The sequence below is a fragment of the Vulpes vulpes genome, chromosome 2 (assembly GCF_048418805.1).
Source record: "Vulpes vulpes isolate BD-2025 chromosome 2, VulVul3, whole genome shotgun sequence".
Classification (NCBI taxonomy): Eukaryota; Metazoa; Chordata; class Mammalia; order Carnivora; family Canidae; genus Vulpes; species Vulpes vulpes.
This window is the reverse complement of record NC_132781.1, coordinates 60,433,653-60,455,170: the sequence shown is the minus strand read 5'-3', so window position 1 is coordinate 60,455,170 and position 21,518 is coordinate 60,433,653. Positions and strand designations below refer to the sequence as shown.

At 38.1% G+C, this 21,518-nt stretch overlaps 1 protein-coding gene across 7 annotated transcripts in view; it reads right to left on the bottom strand.

Moving 5' to 3' along the window:
* TTLL11 (tubulin tyrosine ligase like 11) overlaps nucleotides 1-21,518 on the bottom strand; it is a 242,744-nt gene that overhangs the window by 163,682 nt on the left and 57,544 nt on the right. For 3 of the 7 annotated variants that reach the window (XM_072748715.1, XM_072748718.1, XM_072748717.1), the window contains exon 3: nucleotides 19,984-20,117. The exons of 2 other annotated variants lie outside the window; for them this stretch is intronic. In XM_072748715.1, the coding sequence (XP_072604816.1) occupies nucleotides 19,984-20,117 (134 nt within the window). Of the gene's footprint in view, nucleotides 1-11,178; nucleotides 11,322-19,983; nucleotides 20,118-20,205; nucleotides 20,287-21,518 lie in introns of those variants that run through there. 2 more of the 7 variants (XM_072748719.1, XM_072748721.1) reach the window with 2 other exon arrangements.

Sequence of the window (21,518 nt, the reverse complement as noted above, 5' to 3'; positions counted from 1 at the left end):
TTTTCCCTAAGATCAGGAACATGACAGGGATGTCCACTCTCACCACTGCTATCCAACATAGTACCAGAAGTCCTAGCCTCAGCAATCAGACAACAAAAAGAAAGAAAAGGCATTCAAATTGGCAAAGAATTTTCTGTTCATGTCTTTTGCCCATTTCATGATCGAACTGTTTGTTTCTTTGTTGTTGAGTTTAATAAGTTCTTTATAGATCTTGGATACTAGTCCTTTATCTGATACATCATTTGCAAATATCTTCTCCCATCTGTAGGTTGTCTTTTAGTTTTGTTGACTGTTTTCTTTTGCTGTGCAAAAGCTTCTTATCTTGATGAAGTCTCAATAGTTCATTTTTGCTTTTGTTTCTCTTGCCTTCATGGATGTATCTTGCAAGAAGTTACTGTGGCCAAGTTCATAGACATAGACGTGGCCAACAAGCACATGAGAAAATGCTCTGCATCACTTGCCATCAGGGAAATACAAATCAAAACCAAAATGAGATACCACCTCACACCAGTGAGAATAGGGATAATTAACAAGGCAGGAAACCACAAATGTTGGAGAGGATGTGGAGAAAAGGGAACCCTCCTGCACTGTTGGTGGGAATGTGAACTGGTGCAGCCACTCTGGAAAACTGTGTGGAGGTTCCTCAAAGAGTTAAAAATAGACCTGCCCTACGACCCAGCAATTGCACTGCTGGAGATTTACCCCAAAGATACAGATGCAGTGAAACACCAGGACACCTGCACCCCGATGTTTCTAGCAGCAATGTCCACAATAGCCAAACTGTGGAAGGAGCCTCGGTGTCCATCGAAAGATGAATGGATAAAGAAGATGTGGTCTATGTCTACAATGGAATATTACTCAGCCATTAGAAATGACAAATACCCACCATTTGCTTCAATCTGGATGGAACTGGAGGGTATTATGCTGAGTGAAGTAAGTCAATTGGAGAAGGACAAACATTATGTGGTTTCACTCATATGGGGAATATAAAAAAGAGTGAAGGGGATTAAAGGGGAAAGGAGAAGAAATGAGTGGGAAATATCAGAGAGGGTGACAGAACAGGAGAGACTCCTAACTCTGGGAAACGAACAAGGGGTAGTGGAAGGGGAGGTGGGTGGGGGATGGGGTGACTGGGTGATGAGCACTGAGGGGGGCACTTGATGGGATGAGCACTGGGTGTTACACTATATGTTGGCAAATCGAACTGCAATAAAAAAAAAAAAAAAAAACAAAGAAAAAAGAAAGGCTATATTGAGATTTCCCAGTCTACGTACTAGAAAGAATAAAAGAATGAAAAAAATACCAACTTTCCAACAGTATACTAACATAATGGATTGCCATGAAGAAAAGGGAGTGAGAAAGGACAGAGCATTTGAAATATTGGCCAAAAAATTCCCATATTTTGATGAAAAGCATTAATCCATGCATTTCTGAACCTTAAAGAACACATAGTATAAACCTAAAGTACACCTAAACTCATTCTTGTTCAAACTTTTCAAAGCAAAAAACAAAGAGGAAGCCTCAAAAGCAACAACAAAAAAGATTTATTACAACTAATGTTCAATAAGATTAACAGTTTACTTCTTATTAGAAACCATCAAGGTCAGATGTCAGTGAGGTGACATATTCAAAGTATTGAACAAAAAGAGATGATATCAAACAGGAATTTTATATACTGCAAAAATATTTTTCAATAATAAAGGAGAAATAAAGAAGACATTACCAGATAAACAAAAACTGAGATAAGTACTCCTAGCAAGCTGACACATAAGAAATACTAACAAGAATATGTTAAGCCTTGGGGCAAGTGAATAGCTCAGTAGGTTAAGCAACTGACTCTTGTTTTTGGTTCAGGTCACCATCTCAGGGTCATAAGACGAGCCTCGCAACAGGCTCTGTGCTCGGGAGTTTGCTTGAGATTCTCTTTCTCCCTTTGCCTCTCCCCCCCTGCTCACATTTCCTTTCTCTCTCTCTTAAATAAATAAAAATAAAGGAAAGACCTTCATAGATTTGGTGACATCAACTCTGACCCAGGGACACCTAACAGGAGTTCGTCAAGTGACCAAGCACAGGAAGAGAATCCCTAGCGAAAGAAACAGTCAGGAGATGAAAGAAGGTGCACAGATGTGAATCTTTCTGAATGGGCTTCAGACAGACCCATCAGGAAGGGTGTTTTGGCTCTGCCAATACTAGTGTCAGCCAATCACCCCACAGGACTGCTCAGGAAGGCATGTGCAGGCATGGCTTCAGTTACCCTCCTGGAGGGGTGGGACAGAGGTGAGGAGCCTACCCTAGTGTGGCCTTCACTATCCACACTTCACTAAGCCTGGGCTATGCTGACCTGGCATTAGCAAGAAGATGACCGATTACACATGCCCCTTTGTGTTCCAACTGAAATCCTGGAGCAGAAATCTGTGCAGAATTTTAACTCCAGTGGGGAGTGTTATGGGATGTCCAGGAAAGCCAAATTCACAGAATTGCAAAAGATTAGAGGTGGAAGGGTCCTTGACGATGCTATACAATCTCTTTTTGCAGAGGAAGCTCTGAAGCTTCAGGGAAGGGGAGAAATGACTTGGCCAGGGTTCCATAGCCAGTTCAGAGGTGTGCCAGGGTATGGCGTCAAAAGTACAAGCAATGAGAGCCAAAACCAACAAGTGGGACTACCCCAAACTAAAAAGCTTCTGCACAGGGAAAGAAACAATCCATAAAATGAAGGGGCAAACCATAGATTGGGAGAAAATATTTGCAAACCATATAGCATATATAAGGGGTTAATGTCCAAATTATGTAAGGAACTCGTATAATTCAATAGAAAAAAAAAAAGGAGTTAAAAAAATGGGCAGAGAACCCAAACAGACATTTTTCTGGAGAAGATCTACAAACAGCCAATAAGAACATGAAAAGATGCTCAACATCGCTCATCATCAGGGAAATACAGATCAAAACCACAATGGCACATCACCTCACACCTATTAGTGAGAACACAAACTGGCACAGCCACTTTGGAAGATAGAATAGAGGTGCCTCAAAAAAATAAAAATAGGGATGTCTGGGAGGCTCAGTGGTTGAGCGTCTGCCTTCGGCTCAGGGTGTGATCCCAAGATCCGGGATCAAGTCCCAAATCAGCACCCTGCAAGGAGCCTGCTTCTTCCTCTGCTTTTGTCTCTGCCTCTCGCTCTCTCTGTGTCTCAAATAAATAAATAAATAAATAAATAAATATTAAAAAAAATAGAACTACCAGCAACCCTACTTCTAGGTATATATCCAAAAGAAATGAAATCGCTACCTCTGAAAGATATTTGCACCCCCATTTTTTACAGCATTATTCACAATAATCGACACGTGGAAACAAGCTTGGTGTCCATCAACATATGAATGGATAAAGAAAATGTGGTGCATATATAAAATGGGATGTTATTCAGCTATAAAAAGAAGGAAATACTGCCATTTACATGGATAGAACTGGAGGGCATTATGCTCAATAAAATAAGCCAGAGAAAGATAAATACCATATGATCTCATTTATATGTGGAATCTAAAAAAAGCCTGACACATGGAAACAGAGAGTCAAGTAATGGTTGCCAAGAGCTGGAAGGTGGGAAAATGGGTGATGGCCAAAGGGTACAAACTTCCAATTCCAAGATAAGTAAGTTCTGGGCTCTGATGTGTCGATATGGTGACGATAGCTAACAATACTGTATTGTGTACTTGAAAGTTGCTAAGAAAGTCGATCTTCACGGTTCTCACCACCCGAAAATTATAATTATGTCAAGTGATGGAGGTATTAACTAACCTTATACCTTATGTGGCAATCACTTCATAATTCATGCATATGTCACATCATCACATTGAACACCTTCAACTTCCATGTTACATGGCAATTATATCTCAGTTGCACTGGGGAAAACAAAAAGAGGTGTGGCTGGGACTTGAAGCTAGGCCACCTAACTCCAGTCCAGCCTTTCATTTTGCTGAGGTCCAGGATACATGTAACTTATTTTGTATCACCAGCACCTGGCCCTTCAGAGGCTCAGGTAATAACTGGACTAAACCAAGCCAGAAATCTGAGTGCATTAGCCATGGCAGAATGGAAGCATGAATGAGCCTCTCTGATCCTGAACTTCGAAGTCCTCATCTGTAAATGAGATAACGATGACTCCCCAAATTGAGTGAGGCTAGCAGAGGTTATGCATATACAAAGTACTTGGGAAACTGCAAAGATGCCAGTTGTCACCTGGGCTGCTTAAAAGGACTTCCTAATGAATAGGACCTAAGTATGCTTTCCCAGAGAGGAGCAGCCTCTTAGGTTTCAGATGATATTATTTTTCCAGTAAACAAATTGAACTGTTAAGCAAGGGGCACAAGAGCAGCATGATATATCCAAGCAAGAGTTGAAGTTCTACTTTTGGCAACAAAGAAAACAAAACTTGAAGCCAGATGGGAAAGTGAAACTGTGGGTCCTACAGAGTCTCTGCCAGTGGCTCTGAATCATCTGCCTTCTTCTGACAGCTGGAGTGCTGTAGTTTGTGTCTTCAGTCTTTTACTAGCTATGTACCAGAACCCTGGGCCTCTGGAGATGCCACGCTGCACAAACAGAGGCATTCCAAGCTTGCTGCAGATGTGTAAGAGCTCTGTGTGTGGGTGGTAGTTGGGTGCATCACCAGGGAAAGGCCAGCAGACCAACCACCGTGTCATCAGATGGCATTTTGGTAAGCTCCTCATGGCCCAGGTCTGGCCCAACCCTTGTAAAGTGCCAGGTTCTGTCATGCTGATACCCTCGGCCTCAGAGGAGCTAACTTTTTATGGTTAAACTCACAAGAGACTAAAATTTGTAAAATACAGCATCTGCATATTTATCTGCAAATACACCTGAGTTCCTACACATAGTAGGAACTGGGATAGTGCCAGGGACACAGTGATGAATAAGACCTGTCCAATCACTCACTGCCATTTTGGGGCTTGCAGTAGGAAAAGAAAGATTATTAAACTATGCAGTTGCCACACAGTGAATAGGAAGAAAAGTCAGGAAGAGAGAAAAACAAGGTGCCATTGAGGACTTGCACCTGCCTTGGGGGGCAGAGTAGATTTGTAGGGAAAAGAAAAGAGAACAGGGGTCCAAAAAATTAACCAAATGGGTCAGGTGAAAGAGAGCAGGTGAGGAAGGCACACAGAAGATGAAGACAAGTGCTCTGGGTGAAAGGAAAAGCATGTACAAAATGCAGAAATAAGAGAGGCCGTGGTACCCAAGAAAGTCTAATATGGAAGAATAATCCAGAGGAAGGGGTGGAAGATGGTGCCAGTTGAGGCTGCAGAGTGGGGGCAGGGCTCTATGAGGAGAGAGGAAGCATAGAAACTTCATCCTCTGGGCAAGCCCTCGGGTGACCCGAAGCCAGCCAAGTCAGCATATCATCTCCATGCAGGAAAAGCATGTGAGCAATCAAGTCACAAGAAGGTTACCTGACAAGCATGGAATCAGGACAATGAGTCTATGCTTCACCCTGCAGGTTTTCTTCCTGCCTCAACTCTGACCCACTTAGCATTCCGTTTTCCTAGTTTGAAAACCCAGTGGAGAACATTGTTCTCTGGGGGTTTTGCGAATAATGCGCTTCATTCAGCCTCAAGGAGCTGAATCAATAAAAGCTAAGTGAGGATGGTAACTGAAGAGGAAAATGGAAGAACTCCATGCTTTCTGCTTCCCTCCAAGAAACTGCAAAAGATTATTGAACAGGTTTTTGGCTTTATTCGCTGAAAAATTCTTTTGCTACGAAAGAAAAACTCCTTCACTATAATAAATACTGTTTTGATAACAAAACTGTACTTTTCTCAAATACCCAGATGGAAGACCATATGCAAAATAAACTCCAAGGAATTTTTTTATTGGCCATCTGCTTATGGGGGGGGGGGGGATGTCAGCCTGCATCCTCCTCTCTTCACAAAAATTTCCACTGAGAATCCTATTTGCTTCCTGCTAATGCCACCTGCTGATCATATATGGGTACCAGTTTTGCAGCAGAATATCAAGAGTGATGTGGATCTTTCCCGTTCTTTAATGAAATAAATGTGTTCCTAATTAATGCAACAAATAAAATACCTACAGAGTGTCAGGTTTTAGAATGTACTACAGCTAACCACATGCCCTCCTGTTGTTGCCAGTAGTCACAAAGCAAAGCCCCAACATGCACCTCCAAAAGATCACTTCCAAGGCAATTGCAAGACACTGCTTGCTCTCATAATTAAGTGCACCATTTCTAATAAAGCCTCGTGTTCGGCTTCATCTGTCAAAATGTAAATGCACGTATCTTTTAATACAGCAATTTCACTTTGAGGTATCTGGCGGAAGGTAATGCTGGCACGGGTGTATAAAGATGCTTACATATGAGGCTGTTCCTGACAGCATTATTGGTTGAGCCAAAGAAATATGAGAACTAGCTCTATGCTCATCAAGAAGGGAATGATTTTATTTGTTTGTTTGTTTGTTTGTTTATTGAATAAAAGGGAATGATTTTAATAGTCATGGTGCATCTATATGATAGAGTACTTTGCAGTAGTGACATGGAAAGATGTAGAAAACAAGTAGTGGAGAAAATGGCTGGCTGAAGAAGTGAATGCATAGCATCACCCCATTTCTTTAAAGAAAAAGAGCTGTGGGTGTTACACTGTATATTTGTTCATACAGAGGAAAACGCTAGGATACAGATTAGTGTTCAAATAATCTGATGAGTGAGGATTTTTTTTGCTTTTACTTTATATATCCCTATATTATTTAAATTATTAATACGAATGCATTGTTTTGTGTTAAAACCAAGGATATATGAAAAAATAAGAATGCTACATTTTTAAAATCAGGTTCGCAGCTAATAAAGCATTTCATCCTCAAATATTCCCTGGATGCGCCCAACCACTCTGAAGTTCAAATCATTTCCCCACTTAACAGATGGAGAACTGAGGATGGAGAAGGAGTTTCTGGAGGTACATGAAGAAGTGATAGGTAGGGCTTTCCAGCGAGTGACTAGGGTAGGGTTTCATGGTCTCATTCTGCAAGTGCCAGGCCCTAAGGCAGCAGATTCTAGATGAATACCACTGTAGAGACAAAGAAATTCTCCTTTGTGTTAGGGAACTACCCAGTTCTCAGTACTTTTAGCATGCATCAAGTGGGCTTTGACAGTTCAGAACTTCAAATGTTCAAACAGGAAGAATCTCTGTCGATCACTTCACCCACCTCCTGTTTTACTGAGAGAGTCTCTCTGAATAGCTATGGTCAGAAAGACAACACTTAGACGACAAGCACTAACTCTGCTTTCATCTTCTCCACCAAACCTGCTCCTCCTTCTCTTGGGGTTCTTAGCAAATGGCATCCCCACTAGATTCCTGAAAGCGTCAATTCTGCCTTCTTTCTCAACCCCCTCTCCGATCTATCCCAGAGTCCTGTAGATTCCCCCTTCTAAATATGCCACATGCCTGTCCCTTCTCTGCAAAAGACTCCTGTCTTAATGTCTCAGGACAAGCCTCAGCATCTCTGTCACCTGGCCAAGCATCCTTCCCATAGGTCTCACTCCTCTGCCCTCCCCAATCCCATCTATACGCCTCTAGAGGTAGCCTTGCTAATACTAAAACCTGACCTCTCCACCCCTTACCTAAACCTCTCATGGCTTCCTCCTGTTAACCTGGCATTCAAGGCCCTCCCTGACCTGGCCTCTACTTCTCTAACTTCATCTACTGTCAAACCCTCTTCTTTTAAACTTCAGTAACACCAAACTGCTTATCATTCCAGTACGTCACACTATTTCATATTTGTGCACCTTTGCATAAGCTACTTGTTTTGGCTGGAATGCTCTTCTTTGGTTAGTTTACAAAGCAAGCTCATTATTTCAAAATCGAATCAGGTGTCACTTCTACCAGGAAGCCTTCTCCCAACCTCTACTCCATCTGCCCTCTACCCTGACTAACCCTCTCATCACCAGCAAAATTTTAGTACTTTCTCTGGAATAGTTCTGTACCTTATCCACACATGTATTCAAATATCCTCCCATAGTATAGCACAGAAAGTAAAAGTATTGACTCTGGAGCTAGTCTTCCAAGCTGTGTTACTTTGAAAAAATCAATCTCTCTGTGCCTCCATATTCTCTCCTATGAATATTAGAAGAACCCGATTTGGATTGCTGAAGAATTTTAAATTAGGCAATCCAGGTAAAATATACTCAGTAAGTGTTGCTGTTTAGTATTGTTATAAAATCATTCATTCAGAGGACTTCCACTTCCAGCCAAGATGTACCAACAGAAACTAGATTTGCCATCCCATCTGAAGCAACCATGAAATAGACTGAATGTATTAAGAATGGTTTTGGAGGCACTAGATATCAGGCAGCAAAGGACAATGATTCCTGAGAGACGAGAATCAAATGATGTGAGCCCTGTGACTGCCCCTGGTTTACTGCCTGGAGAAGGATTCCAACCCAGTAGACCCCCTGAGTTGAGGAAATGGAATCATCAGTCAGGGTGACTAAGTTAGCTAGAGTTCTCAGGATGGACTACTAGAGAGGAAACTTCTTCACAAAGAGAAGACTCTGGAGATGCACAGAGGGTCTCCCATTAGTAGTTAGCTGAGTACAAATTGGTGAGCGATTCTGAGGAAACTACTTGAGGCCAAGGCAAAAACCAAGAGGATTACAGGTAGCAATGCCTGGAATAGAATTCCACAGCCTGGAACAGAACCTGTTCTCACCAGCCAGACTAGAAAACACCACAGTTCATGGAGCATCAGGTGAAGTACACATAAAATTCTAGCCTCTGTAGTAAGAAATAATTTGTTTACACTGAACACTGCTCCAGTCCTGCCTGATAAAACTTAAAAAGAAGATCCAAATCTATTTCCATGTAACTTAATTGGGTCCCATTACAAAATTCAAGAATATTTATAGGAATGCAAAAATGGACAACTTCACTGAAGGACAAACTACCAATGTTCCTTCAAGGAGAAATAGAAAACACAAATAGCTTATATCTGTTAAAGTAACTGAAATTTCAGGTAAAAGCTTCCGATAAAGAAACATCAGGTCCATATGACTTCCCAGGTGAGTTTTACCAAACATTTAAAATAATGCCAATTGGGCAGCCCAGATGGCTCAGTGGTTTAGTGCCGCCTTTGGCCCAGGGTGTGATCCTGGAGACCCAGGATTGAGTCCCATGTCAGGCTCCCTGCGTGGAGCCTGCTTCTCCCTCTGCCTGTGTCTCTGCCTATCTCGCTCTCTGTGTCTCTCATGAATAAACAAATAAAATCTTAAAAAAATAAAATAAAATAATGCCAATTCTACACCTCTTTTAGAAAATTTAAGAGTAGAGAATACTTCCAACTCATTCTATGTGACTAGCATTATCCTGATATAGCAAAACCAGGCAAAGACATTGCAAAAAGAAGAAAACCACAGAACAATATCTCTCATGAATATAGATGTAAACATTCTTTTTTTAATAAAGATTTTATTTATTCATGAGAGACACACAGAGATAGGCAGAGACAAAGGCAGAAGGAGAAGTAGTTTCCCTCTGAGGAGCCTGATGTGGGACTCGATCCCAGGACTCTGGGATCACGCCCTGAGCCAAAGGCAGATGCTCAACCGCTGAGCCACTCAGGCATCCAAGATGAAAATATTCTTAACGAAATTTTAGAAAATCAAATTCAACCATATATAAAGAAAATAATATATCATGACCAAGTGCGATTTATTGAAGGAATGCAATGCAAGGTTTATTTGATATTTAAAAATCAATCAATATTATTTGTCATATTAATAAACTAAAAAAGAAAATCCATATGGTCATCTCAATAACCTCAAGAAAAGTATGTAACAAAATCCAACACCCATTTCTTATTAAAAACAAAATCCATGGAAATAAGGAACAGAAGGGAACTCATCAATCTAATAAAGAGCATTTACAAGAAATCTACAACTAGCCCCTATTTAATGATGAAAAACTAAGGGCTTATCCCCTAAGTCAAGAACAAGTCTAGGACAGCTTCTCTCACCACTTCTATTCAACATTGTATGGAGGTTCTGGCTAATACAGTAAGGTAAGAAAAAGAAATAAAGGGCTGACTGGAAAGTAAGAAATCGTAAGGACATGACAATCTATACAGAAAATCCAGTAGAATCTATAAAATAAACTACTGAAACTACTGATTTAGCAAGGTTTCAGGATACAAGATCAATATATAAAAATAAATTGTATTTCTTCATGCAATAAACAAGATATTGAAGTTTAAAAATACAACATTGACAATTTATCAAAATCTGAAATATTTAGGAATAAACTTGACAAAAAATGTGAAAGACCAATTCACTAAAAACTAAAAGACATTGCCTAAAGAAATTAAAGAAGACCTAAATAAAAGGAGCTATATATATCATGTTCATGGGTCAGAAGACTCAGTGTTGTTAAGATGTTGATTCTACCTAAGGTGAAATATAGATTCAATGCAATCCTAATCAAAATCCCAGTAGGCTTTTTTGTAGATTGACAAGCTGATTCTAAAATTCATATGGAAAATCAAAAGACTATGATACTTACACAACTTTGAAAATAATGACAAAGTTGAAGGCCTTGTGTTCCTGATTTCAAGACTTATTACAAAGCTACAGTAACTAAGTGAGATATTCACATAAAAATAGACAAATGTATTCATGGAATAGAATGGAGAATTCAGAAATACACCCATACATACTTGAGCAACTATTTTCTTTTTTTAAAGATTTTATTTATTTATTCATGAGAGAGAGAGAGGCAGAGACACAGGCAGAGGGAGAAACAGGCTCCTTGTGGGGAACCCAACGCGAGACTCGATCCCAGGATGAGTCACCCAGGCATCCCTTGAGCAACTATTTTCAACAGAAATGTAAAGGCAATTTGGGAAAGAAAGATTAGTATGCTCATCAAATGTTTCTGAAACAATTGGATATCAGTGTCCCAAAAAAGTGAACTTCAATCCATACCTCATATCACATTCAAAATTAACTCAGATGAATCATAGATCTAAACTTAAAACTATACAATTTCTAGACAAAAACATAAAACATCTTTGTGAGTTTGGGTTATGTAAAGATTCTTACATATGACACCAAAAGCATGATCCATAAAAGAACAAATTGATAAATTGTACTTCATTGGAATGAAAAATTTGACCTTCAGGATGCCTGGGTGGCTCAGAGGTTGAGCGTCTGCCTTCCGCTCAGGGCGTAAAGCTGGAGTCCCAGGATCAAGTCCCACATCGGGCTCCCTGCATGGAGCCTGCTTCTCCCTCTGCTTCTCTCTGAGTGTCTCTCATGAATAAGTAAATAAAATCTTAAAAAAAAAAAGAGAGAGAGAGAGAGAAGAAAAATTTGGTCTTCAAAAGATATTGTTAAGACAATGAATAGACAGGGTACAGACTGGAAGAAAATATTTATAATTGATACATCTGATAAATACCTATATTCAAAGTACATAAAGAACTCTTGAAACTCAATAATAAAAATACTCAATTTTTAAAAATGGACACAAGATATAAATACATTTATTTCACTAAAGAATGCATTTGGATGGTAAAGCACATGAAAAGATGTTCAACATCATTAACAACTAGGGAAATACAAACTAAATAATAAGAAAAGGCTACACACTTATTAGAATAGCTAAAATTGAAAAGACTGACTGCTACCAAGTATTGGCAAGGATGTGGAGGAACTATAATGCTCATAGATAGTTGAAGGGAATATAAAATGTCACAACCATTTTGGAAAACAATTGATACTTTTTTTTAACAATTGATACTTTCTTAATATCAGATATATACCTACTATATGATCCAGACACTCCATTCTTAAGCATTTACTCAAGAGAAATGAAATCATATGTCCAAAGACTCAGACATGGATAATCATAGTATCTTTATTTATAATAGGCCCAAACTGGAATCAATCTAAATATCCAAGAGCAGCTGAATGTATAAGCAAACTGCTATATATATATATGTTCTGGATATTCCTCAATATTAAAAATACATGAATTACCGATGAATACTATAACATGGATGGGTCTCAAAATAATTACAATGAGTGAAAGAAGACAGAACAAAAAAAAATTTTTTTAAGTACAGATCTGTACTATGAAAAAAATGTGTTTTTAAAAGATTTTATTTATTTATTCATGAGAGTACCAGCCATATTATTCCATTTATATATAATTCTAGAAAGTGCAAACTAGTCTTGATAGAAAGCTGACCCGTGGTTGCCTGGTGATGGGAGATAGAGAGCAGGGAGAGGAAGAAAGGAAGGATTACAAAGGGACATGAGAAAACATTTTGGGGTGATGAATATGTTCATTATCTTGATTGTGGCAATGGTCTCAAGGGTTTCTACGTATATCAAAACATATCAAACTTCGAATGCACTTCTAATATGTGCACTTTATTTTACTTCAATTATATCTTAGTTAAAGCTTTTTTAAAAAAAGTATGAGACAAATAGGCCACCTTCATAGTCTCAGAATATATCCCCACAAAATACTTAATCTACAAAGGAAAAATGGTAACATTTTAGTGGAGAAACCTATCAGAAACCACATTAACTAAGTGATCAAAGTTAACGTCACCAGAAATGACACATCTTGACATTATGTGCCTCCTGATATGCTGCACTGAGAAGGTGCACAGCATCACATTATAGCATTCTTATGAAAAAAAATGTGTAATTTGAATCTAATGATGAGAATATCAGATAAAACTAAATTGAGGGGGCAGCCCAGGTGGCTCAGCAGTTTAGCACCGCCTTTAGCCCAGGGTGTGGTCCTGGAGACCCAGGATCGAGTCCTATGTCAGGCTCCCTGCATGGAGCCTGCTTCTCCCTCTGCCTGTGTTCTGTGCCTCTCTCTCTCTCTCTCTCTCTCTCTCTCTCTCTCTGTGTGTGTGTGTGTGTGTGTGATGAATAAATAAATTAAATTCTAAAAAAACAAAACAAAACAAAACAAAACAAAACAAATTGAGGGACATTGTAAAAAAATAAACTGACCAGTACTCTTCAAAAGAGTCGAGGTCATGAAAAACAAAGATAGACTGAAGAACTGTTACAGCTCAGAGACTAAAGAGGAATGACAACTACGCAATGAGTAAACATGGAGTGGATTCTACACCAGGAAAAGAAAAAAAGACATTAGTAGGACAATAGAGAAATACAAATAAGGTGTGTAGATTATTAAGTAATGTTATATCAATGTTAATTTCCCAGTTTCAGTAATTGTGTAAGATGTTAACATTAGGGGAAGCTAAATGAAGGGATTGTGGGAGCTCTTTCTGTATACTATTTTTGCAATTTTTTTAAGTCAAAAATTATTTCAAAACAGATTAAAAACTGAAGGTAAAATAAAGACATTTTCAAACAAAAGCTGGGAGAACAGCAGATCTGTACTATGAAAAAAATGTGTTTTTAAAAGATTTTATTTATTTATTCATGAGAGACACAAAGAGAAGGCAGAAACATAGGCAAAGGGAAGAGCAGGCTCCCCACAGGGAGCCCTATGTGGGACTCAATCCCGGATCCTGGGATCACGCCCTGAGCCAAAGGCAGACACCCAGCTGCTGAGGCACCCAGGTGTCCCAAAAAAATATGTTTAAAGAAGTGCTTCAAGTTGCAGGAGAATAATTCCCAGATGGAATCCAAGAGCTACTTGAAGGAATGGAGAGTACTGGAAATATAAATATATGTGAGTATATTAGACAAATATACTCATTTCTCAGTCTTTTTTTTTTAAGATAATTGGCTTTTCAATGCAAAAATAATAATACTACATTTTGGGATTTATAACATAGAAGCAAACCACATGATAATATCATAAAGGATGAGGATGGGAACAGAGGTATACTGTTGTGAAGCATATATACTTTACTTGAAATATGTAATCCTTAAAGGTAAATGTGACCTTCAGACCCATTGTAAAGCCTAGATTCTAGGGTTGACAAATACTAAAAACATTTTTTTAAAGATGTTTAAATGTTTAAATGTTAAAAATTTAAAGATTTTTTAGCTAGTAAGCCTAAAGAGGAGATAGAATAAAACACTAAAAATACTTGATTAATCCAAACATATTGGATAAATAGTACACATAGCAAGAGGGTATACTTAAAACCAACAATATTAGTGATTGCATTAAATGTAAGCGTGCCAAGCATACCAATTAAAGGCAGGGATTGTCAAACTGGATAAAAGACTACAACTCAATTACATGCTGTCAACAAGAAGCAATCTTTAAAAATGCAAATAAGTTAAAAGTAAAAGAATGGTAAAAACATATACCTGCAAATACTAAGCTAAAAGAAGCTAGAGGTGCTGTATTAATATCAAAAAGAGTAGATTTCAGGACAAGGCAGATTACCTTCTAATGGAGTCAAATCATCAAGCTAACAACAGCTTCAAAAATACATGAAACAAAACCAGACATAACTAAAAGGAGAAGTAGACAATCCACCATGAGATTTGAGAATTTCAACATACTCTTTCAGTAAATGACTGACCAAGTAGGCAGTAAATTAGTAAGGAATATGTGAACAGTACCAAGTACCAACTTGACCTAATTGACATTTATCAAATGCTACACCAAGAAACAATTCCAGAATACATATTATTTTCAAGTACAACCGAAACATTCATCAAGATAAACAATATATAGGGCGCATCTGGAAAGGGCAGTTGGTTAATGGTCTATCCCTTGGTTTTGGCTCAAATCATGGTTGTGAGATCAGGCTCTGTGCTCAGTGCAGACTTTGCTTGGGATTCTTTCTCCCTCTCCTTCTGCCCCTCTCTCTCATGCTTTCTCTCTCTAGATAAATAAATAAATTTTTAAAAAAGATAAACAATATATGGGTCATAAGACAACTTGCACCAAATTTAAAGGGACTAAGGTAATACTGAATATATTCTCTGATGTCAACAAAATTAAATTAGAAATCAGTAACAAAGGATACTGGGACAATTTCAAAATGATTTATAAACTAAACACCCATTTCTAAATAATCTTGAGTCAAAGAAATCCCAAGGGAAATTAGGCAACATTTTTAGTTAAGTGGTAATGAAAATGTAATATACAAAAATTTCTGAGATATAGCTAAAGCAGTGCTTAGAGGAAAATTTACGGCTTTAATGCTTAAAAATCGGTGTATTTAATTAAGTTCCTCTTTATTTAAGAAGAAGAGAAAAATTAAACCCAAAAGAAGTAGAAATCAATGATATAGAAAATGGACAGACAATAGAGGAAAACAATGAAATAATAAGTTGGTTCTTTGAAAAGATCAACAAAATTAATAAGCCTGTAGCTAGCTTGATATGAAAAGAAAGAGAGAAAGAAAGAAAAACAAAGGAAAAGAAAATGCAAATTACCAACACCAGCAACAAAATGGGTAGATCACTACATATCTCAAAGACATTTAAAAATAAGGAAATACTGTTTTTCAAAACGTTTATCAGTAAATTGGACAACTTAGATAAAATGGATTATTAATTCCTTGAAATAAATGAATTATCTATATGTATTAAAAAATTAATTCATAATTTAAAATGTTCCCAGAAAGAAAGCTCCATGCCCAAATACCTTCAATCATGTATTCTATCAAATATTTAAGAAATAATACCCATCTAGGGCAGACTGGGTGGCTCAGCAGTTTAGCGCCACCTTCAGCTCAGGGCCTGATCCTGGGGCCCCAGGATTGAGTCCCATGTCAGGCTCACTGCATAGAGCCTGCTTCTCCCTCTGCCTGTGTCTCTGCCTCTCTCTCTCTCTCTCTCATGAATAAATAAATAAAATATTTTAAAAAGTTAAAAAAAAAGAAATAATACCCATCTTATACAAAATTTTCAAAACAGTAAAGAAATATTTGCTAACTCATTTAATAAGGATTGCATGATGCAAAGACCAAAGACATCAAACACCAGTGTCTCTAATGAACACCACCACCAAAATCCCTAAGTATCAGCCAATACAATTTAGCAGTATTTAAGAAGGATAATACATCATAACCATTTTAAGATTTAAAACAGGAATGCAAGTTTAGCTTAATATTTAAAATACGAATTGGTGATTCATCATATTACCAAAATAAAGAGAAAAATCATATAATCTTAATAGATGCTGAAAAGCATTTGACAAGATGAAGCACCGATTCATGAAATGAATGAAAAACTTATGCAAACTACAGAAGACACTTTCCTCAACCTGACAAAGGGCATCTATGAACAGCCTATAGCTAACAACACATATAACAGTGACAAGCTGTATGCTTCCCCCCGAAGACTGGGAACAAGGCAAAGATGTGTCCAGTGTAATCACTTCTAATTCATTGTTGTATTAGAAATCCTAGTCCAGCACAGTTTAATAAGAAAAAATAAAACAAATAAAAAGCATATAAGATTAGAAAGGAAGAAACAAAAGTGAATTAATTGTGTATAATTAATATATAGACAATCCTAACAAATCCACAAAAAATGAACTTGTAGAACTGATAAAGGAATTGTGCAAGGTCATATGATACAAGTTCAAAAGTAAAACGTCAGTTGGATGTCTTCATACCAGCAACAAACAATAGGAAAATGAAATTTTAAAAATTCCATTTACAATAGCAAAAAAAACAAAACTTCTTAGGGCTAAAGTTAGCAAAGTATGTGCAAGACCAATACTCTGAAAGCTATAAAACACTGCTAAGATAGATTAAGGACAATATAAATCAATGGAAATAAAAGTTATGGATTAGATGAGTCGACACACTGTCACACTGTAAAGATGTCTGCTATCTTCAAACTGATCTGTAGATTCCCAAACCCAATCAAAGACCCAGTGGACTTCCTTGTAGAAATGGGCAAACTGGTTACAAAACTGATATGGAAATACAATGGCCCTGTAATAACCAAAACAATTATGACGATAAACACAGTGGGAAGACTTGCACTCTGTGATTTCCAGACTCTGACTGGAAAAATGTGGTATTAGCATAAGAATAAACATACAGAAGAATAGAAAACAACTGGCTCCAGAAATGCATAGTCAACTGGTTTTCAATAAAGTTGCTAAGGCAATTAATTCAACGAGGGAAATAACCATTGTTACAACAGAAGGCACTAGAACAACTGAATATCCCTATGGAAGAGAGGAAACTTCAGCACTGATCCATATACACAGAAACTATATTGAAATGAATCCTAAACCTAAATGTAAACTAAAACTAAAACTCCTAGAAAAAAACAAGGTAGAAAATCTTCACCACATTTAATTGGGCAAAGTTGCCTTGGGTATCACACAAAACAAACTAAGGAGAAAGAAGGAAATATAGAAGGAGGAGAATATTCACAATACACATACAAAAGACTTGTACACAGCATATATAAAGAATCTACAACTTAAAAACAAAATGCCCATAGAAATGAGCAAAAATTTGAATGTACATGTAACAAAAGAAGATACTCGAATGGCCAAAAAGCATATGAGAAGATGCTCAACATCTGGTCATCAGGGAGGTATAAATTAAAACCATGAAAAGATACGACTACACATCTCCCAGAATGTCTAACATTCAAAAGGCTAATAATACCAGGGACTGACAATGATGTGGAACACGCAGAACTCTCATACACTGCTGGTGAGGGCGTACAACCACTTTGGAAAACAGTTCGGCAAGTTCTTACAGCTTAAACATAATACATATACTATATGATCCAGAAATTTCACTTGTAGGTATTACCCAAGAGAAACAAAAACATATAACCACAAAATGACTTGCATGTGACCAGTCATGGCAGTTTTTTTCATAAAATCTCCAAACTGGAGATGGCTCAAGTGTCCAACCATTGGTGAATGGATAAGCAAATTATTACAATGGAATGCTACTCACCAATAAAAATACAAATGGCTGATAAATACAACAAACGTGGATGAATCTCAAAAATATAATTCTGAAAGAAAAGCAAAAACTCAAAAAGTGTATTACATATATTGTATATATTAATATACATATGTATGTGTGTGTGTATATATATATATATATATATATATATATATATATGATTCTACTTGTATGAATTCCTTGAACAGGCACAACAAATCTATGAGAATGCAGATTAGTGGTTGCTGGGGATGGGGAAGTTGAGGGGATGGACTACAAGGAGACACAGAGGAACTAGGAGTTGATGGAAAGTTCTTACATACTTGACTTTGAAGGCACAGTTGGTAGGTATCTCATTTAAATCCACAAAATCGATAGATATAGAGTTGTAGAAATTGACAGAAAGATACTCCACACTGGGACAAGGATGTGAGCAGAGCCACAGAAGTGGGAAATTGAGGGGTGAGTATGGGGAGCAGCTGAGAGTTTATTTTCTAAAATTAACTTTATTGAATCATAACTTGCCTGGGATAAAATGCATTCATTTTAGGCTAATAAGGGATGAATTTTAAAATGTATAAACCCATGTGATGACCATCTCATAGAGAGTTTCCTTTTAAAAATTACCACTTCAGGGGGATCCCTGGGTGGCGCTGCGGTTTGGCGCCTGCCTTTGGCCCAGGGCACGATCCTGGAGACCCGGGATCGAATCCCACATCGGGTTCCCAGTGCATGGAGCCTGCTTCTCCCTCCTCTCTCTCTCTGTGACTATCATAAGTAAATAAAAATAAATAAATAAATAAATAAAATAAAATAAAAAAATAAATAAAAATTACCACTTCAAGCTTTTTTGTGCTTAATAAATCATAATTTTATTACAAGTTTCATCATTTAATATTAAAACCAAAACAACACACAGGCAGTAAGACAGATTATAAAAAGCATAGGCCTTGGGACACTTGAGTGGCTCAGTCGGTTAAATGTCTGCCTGCAGCTCAGGTCATGATCCTAGGGTCCTGGGATGGAGCCCCATGTCACGTTCTCTGCTCAGGGGGAAGCCTGCTTCTCCCTCTCTGTCTCCCCTACTCATGTTCTCTCTTTGTCCTTGTCTCTCTCTCTCTCAATAAATAAATAAATAAATAAATAAATAAATAAATAAATAAAATCTTAAGGTAAAAAAAGCACAGGCCTTGAAATCAGGTTTAAATTCCACTTCTCCAGCAAGTCACCTTGCTTATCAAAGTCTGTTTTTACATCCACAAAATGGGATTAATAATACAACAAACTTGACAAGATCGCTATGAGCATTGAAAGAAATAATGTTAAGCTCCTGGCACAATGCTTGAAACACAGCAGCAGCAATAAATGGGATTAGCCTTATCACAATAAGATGGGCATTTGTGCATTTGTACAGTTACCCTCAGATGTATGGTAATGGACCACAGAACCCAGTGGCCAAGGCTTTGAAAGGGCCCTAAATGAGAAACGGCAATCCTGTATTCAGCTTCCCCACTGGTACTGTTTCACAATCAGTGTTGAGAAGGCTTCAAAGTATTTCATGCTCAGTTTGCCTTGATATGGAATGCATGATTTGAAAATTGATTCTGGAATAAATTTAAAGCAGGGCACTTTAAAGGTTCCCACAGGGTATGAGCCCTACTCTCCCTAGCCTTGAAACAGAGTCTGACCTCCCACATTTCACAGCACTGGATGCTGGGGAGACCACACCCTAGATTCACCCAAACCCTCTCAACCTGCTTATGGGCTCAACCACCTGCTGCAGCTCTGTCTCCCTGGCTTTTCAAACACTGACTCCATGACCCCACTCCCGATATCAGCCTCAGGCCAGTCTCCTCAAGTCAAGACCCACTTCGTCAGTTTACCTACTTGTCACCCTACCTACTCACCTGCTACAAGCTCCTTGATTGCTGCTGACACCCATTGTGTACCACTGGACACTCCTCTGACTGGCAGCTTCCTGGGGACCCTCCCTCTCCCTGCAGCTCCCAGCACACAGGACCCAGGACCCAGCTCCCAGGACACGGGTTGCAAGCATAATTCAAGGGTCATGGGGAGGGAGTGCCATCTACCTGAGCAACAAAGAGCTGGAACTCGTCAGGCAGAATCCATGAGCGAGGATAGAAGTTGTACTCCTCAGGAAAGAGATTCTGCATGATTCTCACGGCTCTGCTCAGAGTAATTTTACGCACCATCTCCGTCATGCCTGGGGAGAAGAGAAGCTGTGAGGTTTGAACAGCAGTGGGCCACTAGCTATAAAGCAGCCATGATCGAGGACCTTTAAAACCACCCACCTGACATATTCACTTTTGCAGACAGGATTTAAAAAGGTATAGCAGTTCCGCACAGAGGCGACTCATGGTTTGGAAAGACCTACCAAATTAATGAAAAACTTGAGGTAATAGAGGATAGTTTTTTCTCCTTACAAAAATGAAGCATCAATATAAAGGAATGGGTTTCCACCTAGTTTATTTATTCCATTCTTTGTCAGTCCCCTAGATAATGGATAAAGAGAAGCATTCATACTGTGCACTTAATATCCTCCTTAATTTTGGGCTACCACACATATTTCTGGGACTACTTTCAACTTATATTCTCAAGAATACCACTTAGTGGACTCTGCTTATATTACAAGCTTAATTAAGTTGCTGTGTTTTCATTGTTCACAAGTATTCAAGGTATAAAATAAAAAAAAATACAGCTTTCAGCATAAAATCTGTCTCCTTGAAATAAGGACAGAAAGTAGAAAGGATATCATAGCACAATTTATAGTTTAGGGGGAGAAAATGGAAGCTGTAGACGTTCTTCAGTTTTAAATACTGACGCTAACATTGATCAGATCCCATTACTTTGCCCAGAGGATATTAAAATGTCTCACTTATAAAATATTTTAAAAGAATGGTGGATTTTTTTTTCTTGTAACACCTTTAGGAACTCTGATAGGAAAAGAAACTGAGTGTACACCTTAGCAAATTTTAAGCAAATAGGCAAAAATTATTTTTAAGTTTTATAGCATGCTTGTCTCTAAGGACAAATATCACCACTGAAAGTGGAGACTAGAAACAGCCTTTACCCTGAAAAAGCCAACACAGTTCCGTCACTGACACTAGGAATTGGCTTAGCGAAGTTATTTTTAATAGAAAGCACAAAGTTTCATGCCAGCTTGGATGTCCAAATTATCACCCATTCCAAATGGGCACAATCAGAATGAATGAGATTTCTCTAAATTCCCATGTTCAGGAAACGGAAGGTGAATATTTGAGAACGAAGGTTTTAATAACCAATTTCTTGCTTCCCTCAGCAAATTAAAAAGAGCAATAAATCTGAAGATCGCAGATTCAAGATTTCAATGCCCAGCTTCTTAGTTTTTGTTTAAAAGGATAGAGAGAAGGATTAAATACGAAATATGGGAGCTTGAAAAGCACTAATCAGCTGTGCTCTGGTGTGAACTCTTCAACATTAAAGAAAACTCACTGAGGACATTGTTCTGAGTTTCCCAAGAAACAAGTATGAGCCCAGAAAATTATAGCTGTTTCCCTTTAGTCCCCTCTGAAATTAGAATTTTTGAGTTATAAACACTGGAGGTAAACACCAAGTGCACAAAATA